The sequence below is a fragment of the Impatiens glandulifera genome, chromosome 4 (assembly GCF_907164915.1).
Source record: "Impatiens glandulifera chromosome 4, dImpGla2.1, whole genome shotgun sequence".
Classification (NCBI taxonomy): domain Eukaryota; kingdom Viridiplantae; phylum Streptophyta; class Magnoliopsida; order Ericales; family Balsaminaceae; genus Impatiens; species Impatiens glandulifera.
The window spans coordinates 54,208,756-54,226,126 of NC_061865.1; the positions used below are offsets into that span (position 1 = coordinate 54,208,756).

Consider the following 17,371-nt stretch of genomic DNA (forward strand, 5'->3'; position numbering starts at 1 on the left):
TATTAGAACTATTTTTATTTCACTATAAAGTGTTTTATTTTTCAAAATAAATTTAATGGAGTTAAATATGTTTTCAAGTTAATCTCAAATACAATACACGACTTGAAACTATTTTTCTTGAGAGGACTCTCGACTTCTATTATGATTTTTTTAATATAAGAAATTAATATATGAATATATTTAAATTTGAGGCACTTAATATTGAAAGTTCGATCAAGCTCGAGCCAATAAAAAACGAGTCAAACCGAACTCGTGCTAGGACTAGTTAGAACTCGACTCGTTTATATCCCTAATTGAATATAAGAGTAATTTTAGTTAAGCAAGAAACATTTTATGTGGTTATAAAAAAGTTGGTAACTAAGATAAATAGAGTAATTATTTAACATTCTCAATTAAAAGAATATTTGCTTAATAGTGTAAATAAAATCATATTAATTTAAATAACATTTTGATTTTGAGTTGTCTTATTAACTTCTTTATTGAATATAAAATAAAATAAAATAAACCATTTATGAGTTATAAGTTATTTATAATTAATCTGTTAGTTAATACTTTTTTTTTCTTTAGGGAATTAAATGAGAATGTATACCAGCTTTGGTTGAATAACATTCACTAGGTTAGAAAATGTAATAAACAGCTCAAATATGTGTGATGATAGTAACTAGGAACTTTCAATGTACTAAGTTATTTATAATTAATATGTTAGTTAATACTTATAACTATGTTATTTAATACTTATTTGAATTAAATAAGAACTAGCATAGCACCACACGATTATGTTCCTCGCTTAAGCGCTTTCAGATGGAATCACCCGTGATATTTTGGTCTCTTAAGTCGACTTTTACCATTGGGCTACTTGGTGGGATTCTATTAGTTAATACTTATAAAGTATTGAAAGTAGATTATTTGATTAAAAACATTAAAATTAAAATAAAGTTTTTAATAAAAGAATATATGAATGAATAGTGCAATTTTTTAGATTAACTCAATTAACCCTAATCCGACCAAAGATCTCAAATATCAGGGGGCGACTTGACCCACCGACATCAAAATGAGGAAAAACTGTTTCTAAAATGTTGTCTCAAAATTAAAGGTTCTCAGTAAAAATCGAATTTGTAACTCTTTCAGACTTTCGTACCCACATGAGAATCAGTCACATATCCCAATTCATTTTCCATAATCAAATATATAGAAGAAACAAATATACTTCAAGACAAATTAATGATTTACAAGTATGCAGAGAATATAGTCATAATTTCCTGTTCTGAAAGAACTTTTTATTTAACAAATGATAATAAGAACCATTATTGTACCTTAATACTTAGCACTCACATCCAGTTGACCTCTGTTGATCGCTGCCTCCAACATCAATTGTATCTGGAAGATATCTACACACAAATAACACAAACCAAACTTAAAGCCCGATCCCTCGTAGTGCCACTTCAACTAACTTAAAGCGTTTTTTTGTGGGAATCAAACTTGAACTTGAGACCTTTGGTCAGTTAGGCCACTTAAAGTGTTTTCAAATAGGGTCAATATTTAGTCTTGCTTACATTTCTTCTTCTTCTCCACTGTTAAGAGCATCTTTAGCTATACACTGAAAAGCTTCTTCAATATTTATGCCCTCTTTTGCAGATGTTTCAAAGTAGGGAATGTTTCCTTTTGAGGCGCACCAAGCTTTAGCCCTTTTCTCCGAGACCTGTAATCATAATAAATTTATTATAATACGAACCGAACATAAAGAGAATATATAAATAGCATTAATACATACCACTCTACTGTTTCCACCTTCGATATCGGTCTTGTTTCCTATGACAACAAATGGAAAGTTTTCTGGATCCGAAGGGCTTGCCTATAGACAAAGTTCATCATTTCAATTTTCATATATATACAGATGCTAAATAGATCAAAGGAAAGAAACTTTCTTAGAAAAAAAGATGGGGAAGATACCTGCTTAAGAAACTCATCCCTCCAATGGTTAAGATGGTCAAATGACTTCATTACATTTACATCATACACAAGAACACAGCAATCAGCTCCTCTGTAAAAAGCAACACCTAGACTTTGAAACCTTTCTTGCCCTGCTGTATCCCATATCTGAAAAAGTTATAAACGGTCAGATCCATAGTTTCACAAAACAGGTGAAGATGTTCGAGGATTGTCACAGAGATTAAAACCTCAAACAAAACAAAACAAAACAAAGAATCAGTGGTTATTGACAACCAATAGTAGAAATTGAACACATTCTTTTTAGGGCTAAGGGTTGAATGAGTATGATGTAACTGTTGTATAAATTATTATTTATGTTTCAAAATTAATAGTTTTATTTATTAATTGGTTTGGTTACAAGAGAATAACTAGGGTTAAGGTTACTAACCCTAGAATAAGATGGTGGGTAATTTAGTTCGGCTAGCAAGGAAATGAGAAGCGGTATAACAACACTACCCTAAGTCTCCAAGACTCCAACGAGTAATTAGTTGGGCCAGTATAACTATTGGCAGGAAAACAATTAGGCGGTTGGGAGAATGTATAAGGAATAACAGAAGGTGGTTCGGGTTATGCCATTATTTGAGAATTAACTTGAATCTATTGAAGGTTCTCTCTATCTCATCTCTTCCAATTCAATCTATCCTCACCTTTACAATTTTAACCATATTTCATCTGCAATTGTAGAATCGTATACTATTGGCACTCTTATTCATCCTCATCAAGGTATTAATTGGTTGATTGAGTTAAGTTTTTCTCTTATTCTAATTGGTGCTGTATCAGAAGAAAGAAGGAGATTTCTACAAAATCTTGCAGTGAAGAAGAATGAAGGAGATTTCTATAGAATCTTCCACCTCCCCCACCAAAACAGAGAAAAATATAGCCACACAAGTGAAGGGACAATCAGTCATTTAAAAAGGTCCAAGAATGAGGGATCTAAGTCAGCTTCAAAAAGCTTGATAAGAGCCCAACTGCGATCCCATTGGAAAATTGAAAATTTTAAAGTTGGAAGTGATTTCTTTTCAGGTTGGTATAAGATTTTTTCTAGACGACGATCCAAATTATAGTGTAATTTTTTGTTTCATTTTGTATAAAGATTATTTTCTACATCAAGATCCAGATTATAGTGTATTTTTTACTTTATTTGATGTAGAGATTCTTCTACATCATGATCCAGATTATATTCCAGATCATAGTGATTATGGAAATCATAGCAAATGTAGATTTTGTCCAATAATAATTCAGATTAAAAAAATGCATACCAAAACAGCCCAATATCTTTCCTTTCCTAGCACACTCTTTGTTTATCATGTCAAAATATACTCTCCAAGAAACCCCCACCTTTCTTATCCTATAATCTAAGCCAAACTGTAAACCACTCATTACACAGCAGTACCAAAATGCCAGTTTAGCCTGTTATAATGGTAATTCTTTGTTTCTTGCAACTAACAGTATGAAATCTCTTAATTTGTTATGAATAAACATTTCTGACCTGCAATGTGAAGAGTCTGTCTTCATATTGCACTTCTTTTGTCAAGAAATCAGCTCCAATAGTTGCTTTATACTGATTGCTGAACTTCTTATTAACATATCTACAAACATGCATTGAAGAAATACAACAAAAATTGAGAAGATAAAGTAAAAGATTTGAATCATATAAAGTAAATTTGAAAGCAAGAAGGATACCGATTCATTAATGACGTCTTCCCTACCCTGCAACACATTATTGAAAAAAGAAGACAAAACGAAGCAGTTATGAGAAAATTAAACATAGATCTCAATAAATTAGTGAATAGGAAGTCAACTGAAGAAGAGTAGAGGATCGTATTATCGTATATAGGTCGGTTCAGTATAACTCACCCGCTGTCGCCGAGGATTATGACCTTGAGAAGCGTTCTTCGCCGGGAAGGCATGATTGAATTGAGAAGCTTTGATTATGATTCCGGCGACGGCGACGGCGATGGAGAGATTATGATTAACTGTTGTTGACAGTCCAATAAATTTCTCTAACCCTTCTTCTCCGTGTTGAAATGAAACTTTATGTATGTACATGTGTTGACTGGTAGGTTATAATAACCATTCCAATTCTTCATTTCTGGTTAAGCAATTCTTTTTATTTATTTATTTTAAATTTTTAAAATGATTTATTTATTATTATAATGGATGCTAGAATGATCTTAAATTTAAGATAATCTAAATATCACGACCCTAAAATGTCTCTTAAATGCGCTGGTTTAATTGCGCGGGTGACCACTTCAAAATATTCGGACGAAAATACCTCCGTCGCGTAACGCGAATGGTAGGATCGTCTCGCGACGGAAAAGCCTGTAAAAAGTTCAGAATACCCGGGCAAGATCGTCTCGCGAATGACAAGATCATCTCGCGATGACACCATTGAAGTAATGCAATTATAGATCGATTAGAATGTCTTTCCTTCGCGAGACAATCCTGTCTTTCGCGTTACGCGACGGGATAATTTCATTAGAATATTTTGAGGTGTCGTTTGCGCAATTAAATTTATACGCTGGTCACAGCATATTTAAGAGGTTTTTTAGAGTCATCTAATCAAATCGAATATGTAAAGTTTGGTTTTTATGAACCATTGTTATCATTTAAAAAGTTTGTATTAGTTCATTATTAAGTTTTTGTGAAGAAATAAAAATGATAACAATTAATATATCTAAAATTTTTTTTAACAAAAAGAAAGTTAATTTAACCGTGTTTTTTCTAGATCGATTATATGATTGTCGGGTCTCTCATCCGAAGTAGTTTTAGTATCTAACTTTGTTTTAAAATTTTCTATTTACTTTAGATCAAATGATATACAAAATAAGAGTATCTTAGATAAGTTAAATCGACCACACTTTTTAAAAAAAAAAATTATTACTAAGTGTAAAAAAATAATTAAACCGACTCGAAAATCAATAAAATCGACCAAACAAAAAATGTTAGTTTTTAAAATCGCTCACATTATTAGTAGTTGAACCACCAAACCGACCTACTATTACATTATTGGGTTACATAGCTGAGTATTTTAAGTCCAACACAAAACTCAACTATTTATCTATTATTGTTAAAAATTTACAAATGTACATTAGGTTACATATAAAATTGATAGTTAATAATTATTTTTTAATTTTAATATTTAAAATGTTATTTGTAAAACAAAAATATAACTACACATGTAATTTTATTATTATTATTATTTAAAATAAAACAAATTGTAGGTATAATTTTCTAATTAATCAAATTGCAAGCCCAATAAACTGTGAAATTTAAGTATTGAATAATTACTAATTGAACAATTTAATTAAAATTTTAATGAACTAGTGAGGTATTGAATTTTCACATAAAAAAACCCCTAAATTATCATCTTTAAGAAACCAAACCAAGGCTACACTTTTGTACTAAGGTTTACTAATAGCCATCAAAGGCAGGTTAAAACTGAAATAAATTTAATATTTTTTTAAAATGGTCCAAGTTTAAAATTCAATTATATAACTTGTGGGCACTAAATAGTTGCACTCTACATAATAATTTTGTATATTTTGATATAGAAAAACATTAGCATTTCATTGCCACAACTAATAATCTCAATGATGAATTTCTTGAAGATAAAATGTTACTATGACCATATATTATATTTACATAATCTTGCAAAAGTTTTAGAGAATAAACTAACTTAAAATAACATAGTCAATTCAATTGTTTTGAAACTATCAATTGCAATTCTTTTCACAACCATGTAAACCGTAATAAGATGTTACCAATAAATATCATCTCTCGATAGAACCACGAACATCTCCATCTTTAAATCCACATTTCTCGCTCAATTCCACACGAGGGTGACGTGCAGCCGTCTCACGCATTTTCCGAGCTTCCTATATATATTAAAAAAGCGAAAATATAAACCATTTAAAACTATACTACTTATTTGACATCAACCAACTATATTATAGCATCAACTTACAGATCGAAAAGGAAACTCATCGGCCTCCAACATGTGTACAATTTGGCCCATCTTCGGTCGCTTACTCGCATCCATATCAGTGCATCGAAGACAAATTAACAATAATCGTTTCAAAGCCCTAGCTGGAGGCTGAACTTTGATTCGGTTATCAACAGCCTCTTCACCTCTATGACTTGCCACCATTCCTCTAAACCACTCAACCAAGTTCATCTAAAAAACAGACATAAAAATTATTTGAAAACGAAAATTTGATGATAAAATTAAGGATTTCAAATTATTATTTTTATTACTTCTCCTTGTGGTCTTGTGTAATCAACAGGACACCTTCCGGTTATAATTTCCATGAGGAGAACCCCGAAACTGTAAACATCACTTCCCTCGTTCAGCATTCCCGTGCTTGCATACTCGGGAGAAACATATCTGTATCGAGAAATAACACAAGAAATTTGGTTTTATTCAAAAGTAATAAACAAAACTGATCATTTTAAATCTCGAGAGTGAACACAAGCAAACAGACCCGAATGTTCCCATAACTCGAGTGGTTACATAGCTTTTCTCGGGTCCCAATAACTTAGCCAGACCAAAATCAGATACTTTAGCGTTCCATTTACTGTCGAGGAGTATGTTACTCGATTTTACATCGCGATGGACCACTTTAGGTTCTAACCCTTCGTGCAAGTAAGCCAGCCTGCAATGAAAATAAAATTGAAAAATTAAGTGTTAGAAGAATAAATATTAAGTGCTTAATTAGTTAAGTATATGACAAATAAATAAATAAAATGAAAATATATGAATTTTAAGTACTTCATAATGTATGTTGATTTATAATATGTGAATCTAATATCAAGAATTTGATTAACTCTCAAATGTTAATGTTGTCTTTTAATTAATTGTACTATATTACCAAGGAATAAACTAAGTATTTTAAGTTAATTTGTTTAGATTTATGAGTTGAAATAATTTATAAAGATTATCAATTTAACTTCATTCAAATAAGTACTTGCATTTTTCTACTTTGATTTAAAAGAGAGTAATGACTATTGACTGGGGTCATGCTATTAACTAAGACAAAATTCGAAAAATACTTATTTTTTAAAAATGAAAAAGTGAGAAGTTGTATTCTCAAAACCGTGAAATTTACCATAGAACACAAATCTCGAAAAAACCCTTTTAAGAACCAAGATCTCTTACCCTTTAGCAGTTCCAATAGCGATATTCATTCGAGTCTCCCATGTTAGAAGGCTAACCGGTCCAAGATCACCATGTAACCATTGTTCCAAGTTCCCATTATCCACATACTCATACACAAGTAGCCTAAAGAATAATAAGATCACACTTCAATTTGATAAACAAAAAAAGTAAAATTGAAACAAAAGAAACTTAGAGGTTTAAGAATTAAAGATATATATTTATAACCTTTGAGCACCTTCTGCACAAAACCCTAAAAGACCCACCAAGTTCTTATGCCTTACTTTACCAATTGCTTCAACTTCCACCTTAAATTCTTTCTCAGCTTGACCCCTAATCAAACAAACAATGATAATGTAAAATTTAAATTATTAACAATCATAAGTGCAGTAAAAAGGTAAAAAAAAGTTATAGTTGAGTGAGATCAAAGCTTCATTGTGATAAATAAAGGTGTTACATGAGACCATATCATAGAAAAAGAGAAGAATGTAATGATTATAAGAATTTTAAAGCTGTAAAAGAATGCATGTGAGGAAAGGTAAAGAGGAGACAAGAAGGTTAAATAGAAACAAGATGGGGTCAGTAAAGATGAAAAAAACATAATAATTAAAAGTACAAAAGTATGGATAAGATAAGACTGGTTCCAAATCAAGATCTCAATTAAGGTCAAGTTTGATTCAGCTAGTTCTTTAAACGTTGTTAATCGCTTCAACTTATTCTTCTTATTTGTTAAGCGATCAAATATATTTGATTTTATTTATACGAGATAACTTATTCACTACAACTAATGACTATAGAGTGTTTAAAAATATAGAGTTTCATAGATACTATCCAAACTAAATTATATTAAATCAAGCCTATTTGTTATGATCCATGATTCATCATATATAAAACAATCTATATATCACAAAAATGAAACCAAAAATTGTACTATAATACTAAGACAATCACAAAACCAAAAAAAGATAAAAAAAAATTTTGCAATTTCCCAATATGATCTTGATTATGTTAGATATTATTATCTCAAAATAACATTTTCCAAATAGACTAATCAATGTCAATCCAAGCAAATTATTCTAATAAAAGTGTTTTTTAAAGAGAACCCTTTAATCCATCTTATAATCAACCTATAAAAGTTAACTAATTGTTAAATTTGCAATAAAAACAGAGGATCAAAACAGGGTCACAAAAACATGTCTTATCACAAATTTCATGTTTTTTTTCTCAATAAAACATACAGATTCAAATCAAACTCACTTTTCAAACACAATCAAAACCCAATTACAAGTTTTCAAGATAAAAACAGGGGATCAAACACATGTCTTATCACATGAAAATTTATAATTCTTTTCAATAAAACATACCAAATTCAGATCAAACTCACTTTTCAAACACAATCAAAACCCAATTAAAAGTTTTCAAGATAAAAACAGGGGATCAAAACAGGGTCACAAACACATATCTCATCACATGAAAATTTATGATTTCTTTTCAATAAAACATACCAGATTCAGATCAAACTCACTGTTCAAACACAATTAAAACCCAAATTGAATCAAATTCAAAATACTTACTTGTTATTAAGAAGATCTTTAACAGCAATAACAGAGCCATCTTGTAAAATCCCTTTATAAACAATACCATAACCTCCTTCACCAACAACATGATTTTGACAAAAGAAATTAGTCGCCATTTCCAACTCCTTAAAACTATACCACCTTCCCCAACCCACATTATTAACTCCTCCTCCTCCGCCGCCGCCGCCGTCGCCGGAATATATAGAAACCTCACTTTGACTACCAACAGACTTATTACTACCTGAATAACTCGATTCATTCTTCTTCTTCTCCTTACCTTCAATCTCAATCCCAAGCTCTTGACCTAACCGAAACTTTCCAATTACCTCAACCCTAGAATCATCCATACGATCTATACTCTCTTTACCCACAATAGGCAAAGACTCCACCTTTTGATGCATCTTTTGATGGGTATCCGCGTTTACGCGTTTCCGATACCGCATTCTCTTTGAAGATGAACAGAGACATAGATAGGTTAGAACAGAAATCACAATCGCGAATATGAAGAAAACGCCGGCTAGAATATAGAGTTTGATTCCAAAGATCGGAGTGTTTAAACGATTGAAGAATGAAATCGCCATTGTTTTGTTTCTGATTTGATGATCAGAAGAAGAAGAAGAAGAAGAATGGTGAGAATATAGCTGTTAGCATTATAACGGGATGATGAAGAAGAAGAAGAAAGCTAAAGTAGAGTGAGAATGGAAGCTTTATTATTTATTTTTGGTGAAAAGTTGAATATTTACTAAATAACAAGGAAATTATTAATTATTATTATTTTTAGTAAAGGAAATAATATAATATTTATGTTGATGAATAGTAAATGATTGATGAAATTACTTAAAATTAGATATTTTAATAAATGACTAATTAAATTTTGATAAATAAAGGAAATACAGGTTGTCATTTGTCATATAATATAATATAATATAATATTTGGTTTATGACATAATGTTCTAGTTCCATTAAGTCTTGTTTGATAAATAAATTATTTAAATTTATAAATAATTTTATATTTTATTTAATAATAAAAATGAGTTTAATTTATTCTTTTTAGGGTTGTCACAAATTGAATTAAGTTGTTAAATTTAAAAATAGTCACACTACATTCTATCTATCAAAACATTAAAATGTCACAAATTAAAATTGAGTTGTTTAAATTCTATGTATATTCACATGTTTTAAAACTAATTTTAAATAATAATTAAATCAAATATAAAATGAATTAATAATAATTTAAAATATTTTAGAGATAATAATTTTTGAAATACAATTTTTTGATTAAATAAATGATAAAATAGATTAAAAAAATAAAAAAAAATAAGTTCATTAATTCAATAAAAAAATAAATTTAAATAGTTTAGGTAAAAAGATTCCAAAGTCCAAACCATGACATTGATGACATAAGTATTTGATTTATATTTTATCACTTAACTATGATGATGAGTGTTCATTTAATATTTTTATAATAAAAAGTAACATTTTTATTCATATACAAGTCGTTTATATTTATAAGTTAATATTTAACTAATTAAATAATATGAATATTTATATTTTTTTAATATTATAAATTATTTATTTGATGATTTTAAGATATATTTTTATAATTTAAATAGAAATGTGAAAATATGTGAAATGGGCGCGTATGCTTTAGGGGCAAAAAGGACATGTACGTGAATATAAGAAGTAATGGGTGGGTCCCATATTCCACCTAATAATTAAATATTATAATTATAAATGATTTTGAGTCACCGCAAAATTCAAATATACGTAACGTAACCGTTGTGTGCCAACGGGCAACCCAACTTTCCCATTTGCCGACGCTACACTTTTAACCTTAAGAAGAGAGGTGTTCGTTACATACCATTTATTAAAAAATTTAATTATTTTAATAAAAACAAATTCAATAAATAAATAAATAAAATTATCCGAGTTTTAGGTGTGACTAATATAATTCTATTTAAATTAAAATGTTCTCAATGAGAGTTAAGTTTTAATTTATATGCTTAATTTTTCAAGTGTCCAGATTGTCGGGTCGAGAGTTGTGGTTAATTTGAATATATAGGTGAGAGTAAATGAATACTTGGGTCGAATTTTTAATTTACCCGCCCATAAATTGAAAACGATTAAAAATAAAATTAAAAAAGTTATTCGTAATTTTTTTTACGGTTTTTTTATTATTACTCTTGCAAATGCATGGGCTACATGCTAGTTTTAATAATGATTTAAATTTTTGTTTTTTTTTTATAATTTATTATTATTATTATAGATATGAAACTAAAATTATTCTAATTTTTGTGATTTTCATCCAACTTAATAAGTTATAATTGAATTCGTGATATTTAGTCTCTTAAACACTAATATTTTGTCAATTAAGATACTTTAATTGATTAATTTTTTATTATTTATAAAGTTTTTTCATATATATAATCGCAATAATTGACATAAATATTTTTTCTTTTAAGATCACGTAGATGTAAATATCGTTTAAAAAAAATTAAGGAGCAAAAATGAGTGAAAAGGTAAGATGTACTTTTGATTCAAGTTAAGAAAACAAAACAACATTTTTTATAATATTTGTATTGATTGATATAAGAAATTATTTGAAAAACAAAATGAGACATCAAATCAGTTTTACAACCTAAGAGGTGGTGGTTGCATGCATTTATATTTATATCTAAAGAGATAAAGACCCACCTCTCTATTTCTCTCATATTTATGGCAATTGGCTCCAAAGTAAGACATGATACACAATAAATATCAAAGTTATTTACTATAATCGGTTTTTGAATAATAAATATATACATATTTATAAATTATTTTTCTGATTAGTATATATTATTACCAAAATGACTTGATAATGATTAAGATATAATAATAATTCGTCCAGAATTCTTATCTGAATTGTCGTGTTTAAGACGAGTTTTCTACGGTTTGACCGATAGTTGATCAGGGATAGAGCGAGATGATATTTGTATTTTCGTTCTGAAATCCACTCCGAATACTAATAAATTAATAAATACAATTAAATATATTTATTTAGTCTTCACACGTACATGAATTTTAAGTTTATTTTTTATATTAATATGAATTTTTAACATATTACATCAAAACATTCTTTTATATAATTTTATTATATATAATAAAAAAAAATATTTCTAGAGAATATATTATAATGTGTTTTGTGGGTATTTTCTAAAACCGAACAAAACGGGGATAATATTAAAAAAATATATTTTTATTTGTTTCCAATAATTCGACCTATCCAGATAAATTATCGGTGTACGAATGTGGTTTCGATCCTTCCGTTGAAGTACTCTTATCCGTCTCATTTTCATAAGTACTCACATCCCTCATGATAATTAATGATTTTTTTCTATTGTAGTTATGTAGTTTATGCTAATAGATTGTTTATAAACTTAACATTTATATATAACTCTATCAACACAAAATAATTAACAAATATGTTTGATAATAACAACTTAACATTTATAATTAACACTTTAAATATCAAATACTACTTAAGATTAACACATACTTTCATAAATTAGAAAGTCCATGTGTGTTTGAAATCTCCTATAGAGAATATCTTTAATGTGGTTTGGGTAATGCATCGGTAATGTAAGATGCATTGGTCCCTCTCGACGAGGGACCAATTCCAATTATCATCTCGTGGACCATATAGTTAGAGTTAGAGTTGGGTCATGAGGTAATCCCAATATACCCAAAATCCCACCTTTTTTCTACAAACTATTTTTTTTATAAATATTTGGTTTATTTATATAAGTTTAAAAAAAGTGAGTCTAGGTCAGCTGAAGCCTTCAGGCCAGAACTATCTCTTTGAAGATCTCAGATTTTATTTTGTTTTACTTTCCCACCATAATGACTTTATGCAATGGCCATTTTAATTACTATAAAAGTAATAATAAAAATAACTAAGAAACATTTGAGTGCTTTTCAAATTTCCAAAAAATAGTATGTGAAATAAACTATTTCCATGAAACATTAATAAGATTCTTTATGTTGTGACTATATAGGAACTTGTTATAGAATGTAGGGTAAGGTTGATATAAATTCTCCAGTGGATTGGTGTACTAGTTTGGATTATAGATGATGGATTGATGGGAATAGTAATTTGATGGAGCATCTTTTTCAAAAAGCAAATTATACAAAGAACCAACAAGAACAAATATTGAAATTCTTTTTACAAATGTATATTATCAAAGCCTTATCAACCAGAGAATGAGCAATATTGCATTATTAATTCAATGGAGAAATCAAAAGGATTATATCATGGTTAACCTTAATAAGGAACACAAGAATGGAAGGTAAGGTTATTGCATGGTTATTTTTTTTTTTTAGAATGTTTGAGTTTCGTTTCTTCTTTAGAGTAGGACTATTCCTCGCGGGTTAAATACGTATACCGCAAAAACACTTAACTAATTAACCAGGCGCAAATCTGGCCGCCTAAACAGGCTTGAACCCATAACCTTACGGAGGCTATTGATGATTTTATCCCTATAAAAGTGTGAAATGTACATGTTTGTTTGTATTAGACATAATATTAATTGGTTATTGTCTTATTTAGGCATTTACTTTTATATAATAATATATATAATTGGTTACTGTCTTGTTTAGGTATTTACGGTTAGATTCTATAATTTATTCTACAATATTGATCTTTTTATTAAAAAAAATATATTTAGTCTATGTATCAATAAATCCAGACAAATTGAATGTGCACTTGAATTCATTTTATTAAAGTTTGATGAAAGTTGTTGAAGAATTTAGATTTTATAAATGATTCTCTTTTTAACATGAAAGTTATGAGAATGAAATGAAAATAGTGTAGGATTGAGAGACCATAATCTTATTTATAGTGTCTCATTATTTAGTCTATCATAAATAACAAATAAGTATCCAATTTTATACATGAGAAAATGTATCATACCAAAAAAAAAATAGTTTTTAACCCAATAACTTATACTTTAATAAAAATCGATTAAATCACTTAATTAATTGAGTTTTAAATAAAAGCTCAAACACATGTAATTTAGTTAAACCTTATTTATCGTATCTTGAACTACTTCACTTTGAAGGGATTGATTCGAATAACTACTTTTGAGATGGTGCAAAATGTTTCAAGCTTTAATTGTGGAAGCATGTTTGTCTAAATCTTAATTTATTGTTCTTTATTTAAACTTGTTTTTTACACTTGTAATATACATATGTCAACTTTCCTCATTTAAAATAAGGATTCAAAACTTTAACTAATTAAATATCATAAATGATCCAACACAGGGCAGAACATGTATAAAGTTATAAAATCCTAATAGTAAAATTGAGATTTTAACAATAATGTTTTTAATTAAGTTGTCAAATAGAGATTAATTTTAAAAGGGAAACTCAAATGTATAATAATAATAATAATAATTATCCTGGGACTGAAAAGGATGAAGACATGACAATCAGAGGACAGTAATATATATATCTTCATGCTTCTTCCCTGTTATCCATATGCATGTACGGATACAACCATGTGATTTCTTATGCGTTCTATTTATCTTATTTTTGAGATTAATTTCAAATAATCAATAACCACCTTAAATAAATAAAAAAACTATTATTGAACTTTTCTTTTATAGAAAATGTATAAAAATTTGTCAAATCTGTTGATTGTATTACAAAAACTTTTGTAGGTCACCACTTTTGTGATGCATTTTAAATTTGACAAAATTCATAACTAAAAAAACTTTAATTCTATAACATCATTTAAAAAAAAAAATGGGACAACGGATTAAGTATGTAGCCCGCAAACACACTTAATCATTTAACCAGGCGCAGAACTTGCCGCCCGACGGGCTCGAACCCAGGAACTTAGGGTTGGTATCCACCTCTTTTTGCCGCAACATCATTTAAATTATCAACTAAAATAACATTTATTTAATAAAAATAAATAAATATATATACTTCAAATTATTAATATAACTCTTAAATAACTCATTTTTTTAATAATCTATATTGAACAATTTTATTATTTAAATAACCCAAATTAAATGTCTTACTATATATAATTTATAATCGTTATTAAATATTAGAGTTTGTATTATTTGTTTAGATGAGATTTGTTTAAATGAAAATTTTACGATTAAACACAGCACAACGGTAACATTAGAAAATGATAAATAAAAACTTACATTGGAAAAATCGAGAATCGAGACCTAGAAAAAAAAGGAGATTCTCCGATGTATCAGCAACTCATATATGATCTCCAACAAAATAATGAAAACTAGATGAGAGAATTAACTAATTGGTGCATTGAATATAGTAAACAATGACCATAGTCTATACAAAGTCTTTATTGAACAATTTAATCATCAAACAATCTTGATTTGGTTATGCATATAAAATACATGGTTTTAAAAATGAGTGAGATGTTTTAATGTTCATGTAAGAGTAACGATTGACTTAATTTGTTTTCCCATAAATTCTTGAACTAATTTCAACTAGAGATCTATTTATCAGTACTCTGTAGGATTATTTGAAAGCAATGCTACTAAATAATATATATACCTGAACATGACTCCTTCCCCTTTTTCTCGCGACTTTTGATAACACAGTCTCTAACTTATATGAAAAAAAATAGCAAATCCTTTGAAAATTCAATAACCAAAACATCTCGAACTATATGGTTCATTCGGCTATGATTTCTCCATGTAAACAAGATCAACAATAAATGAATTTGTTCTTGCTATATTTCTAATATTACTCAGGAAACCATAATGGGAAGAAAATCCAACACATATTTAATCAATTCAATACACTCTTATCAGATGAAACACAAAATTAAGGAGGTGACTAACAATAAGAACATTATTCATTTAAGTATATCATTATGTCTTAGAAAATTTTATGTACTACTCTGCTTACAGTTAAAGATAAGGTCCAAGCAAAACAGATTGTGTCAAGATTTCATAATTTGATTTTCTTGACATGTATTTGATTCTGTTTGGTACATAAAAGGACAAGAGTCCTATCTTTTATGATGAGATGGATTCCTCTGTTCCTCCTCTGTCACTGTCACATATATAACATAATACTAATCTGTCTATCACATATGCTATATCCATATTCAAAAAATCCACAACCAATGCTAAATGGATAAGTTTTGATCAATAACAACTAGACTTGCAAATTAGTTTGATTCTAAAACACAACTCTTTTGTAGATAATTGAGGAAAGAAAGATAGTGTATTGAATTGAATTGAATCATAACAATAGCTTATAAATCTAACTAGGAATAAAATACTAATCAAACATATTTATTTTGGACTTATGAACTGAAACTATATTGGACATTTTATAGGTGGGAGTGTGGGTTTGTTGAATTTTGGTGGTAAAATTGTAAGGGTTGTGTTTAAACGGTGGGTTATTAACACATAAACCGATTATTCCAGACGAATTACTCTAATTCTAATTTAAAATTTTATGTAGGTGCTTAAGAATATCAAAATATACCTTAATACCCCTTATCAATTCTCAAGGTGGAAGAACATATAACAACAACTCGAGGTTGAAGACTAAATCTTGAAAATGCTGAGTGATTTAGTCCATCAATGAAGAAGATTTGTGATTGATGCAAAGCAGTTGAGAAGCAGATGAAACAGAAACACTTGAATTCATGAATTGAATGATAACACAATAGTTTATGCCTATATGTATACTATTAACATTTTGTAAATACTAATAGGGTTAGGAATAGAATACTAATCTAATTAGGAATTAAACTAATATCCAATGTTTAACATTATCAATATATACACTAATAGATGGAAAGCAATTGTAAATCAAGAAACTTCACACAAGTTCCATTGGGGGATAGACAGGACCCACATAGAAGATCTCTACTACATAAGGCTATAAATAGCAGATGTCAGTATATCTCTTAGCTTACTGGTTTCTAACCTCATTCAACTTTCAGTATCATGCCTCTAAAATATCATGATAGTAATAGAAAACATTGATTTATAAACCATTTGAAACAGGTTCTTATAGAGAAGCTAACCTGGAGAGTTCTCAACTGTCCAATTCCTGATTTTCAGTCAAAACCATGGCATATTCTAATGGCTCATCCTCTTGGACAGATTGTCAAAACAAAGCTTTTGAAAATGCCTTGGCTGTTTACGACAAAGACACTCCGGATCGCTGGCACGAAATTGCGAGAGCTGCTGGTGGAAAAACCCCTGAGGAAGTAAAGAGACACTATGAAATCTTGGTTGAAGATATCAAGAAGATTGAGAAGGGACAATTGCCATTGATGAACTATATTACCACCAATGCAGAAAGCAGCAAAGGGAAGAGCAATGGACAGAAATAGAGAAAGGTAGTTGAGAATTTGCAGTAACTAATCTAAGAACTAGCTAGCCTCATGATACTTGTTTTCAACATCTATCTATGAAATTCAAGTTCAAATTGTCCTGCATTAGTTCTGTTTGCATTTATGTAAGACCCCACCAAAGTAGCCCAATAGTACAAGTCGAGTTAAGAGACAAAAAAGTCACGGATTTGATTCCATCTGAAAACGCTTTGAGTTTAAGCGGGGAACATGTGGGGTGTCTGCTAGTAAGTAAATCTTTTATGAAAACTGAAGCTA

At 29.0% G+C, this 17,371-nt stretch overlaps 3 protein-coding genes across 3 annotated transcripts; 1 reads left to right on the top strand and 2 right to left on the bottom strand.

Annotated features, from left to right (window-relative positions):
* Positions 1–1,160: 1,160 nt before the first annotated feature.
* Positions 1,161–4,026, bottom strand: LOC124934215 (ras-related protein RABG3f). Its single transcript, XM_047474713.1, has 7 exons — positions 3,847–4,026; positions 3,673–3,699; positions 3,479–3,578; positions 1,951–2,097; positions 1,772–1,852; positions 1,554–1,699; positions 1,161–1,388 (listed from the first exon to the last, which is right to left on the bottom strand). The coding sequence occupies exons 1-7, from the start codon at positions 3,897–3,899 to the stop codon at positions 1,322–1,324; spliced, it is 621 nt and encodes a 206-aa protein (XP_047330669.1). The 5' UTR covers positions 3,900–4,026; the 3' UTR covers positions 1,161–1,321.
* A 1,514-nt stretch (positions 4,027–5,540) lies between these two features.
* LOC124934069 (probable receptor-like serine/threonine-protein kinase At4g34500) lies at positions 5,541–9,409 on the bottom strand. Its single transcript, XM_047474538.1, has 7 exons — positions 8,719–9,409; positions 7,373–7,477; positions 7,148–7,270; positions 6,474–6,644; positions 6,247–6,376; positions 5,957–6,166; positions 5,541–5,867 (listed from the first exon to the last, which is right to left on the bottom strand). The coding sequence occupies exons 1-7, from the start codon at positions 9,300–9,302 to the stop codon at positions 5,763–5,765; spliced, it is 1,428 nt and encodes a 475-aa protein (XP_047330494.1). The 5' UTR covers positions 9,303–9,409; the 3' UTR covers positions 5,541–5,762.
* Positions 9,410–16,755: 7,346 nt separating this feature from the next.
* On the top strand, positions 16,756–17,095 carry LOC124935405 (protein RADIALIS-like 2). Its single transcript, XM_047475840.1, has one exon. It carries the CDS (start codon positions 16,829–16,831, stop codon positions 17,093–17,095), a length of 267 nt encoding a protein of 88 aa, XP_047331796.1. The 5' UTR covers positions 16,756–16,828.
* The last annotated feature ends 276 nt before the right edge of the window (positions 17,096–17,371 follow it).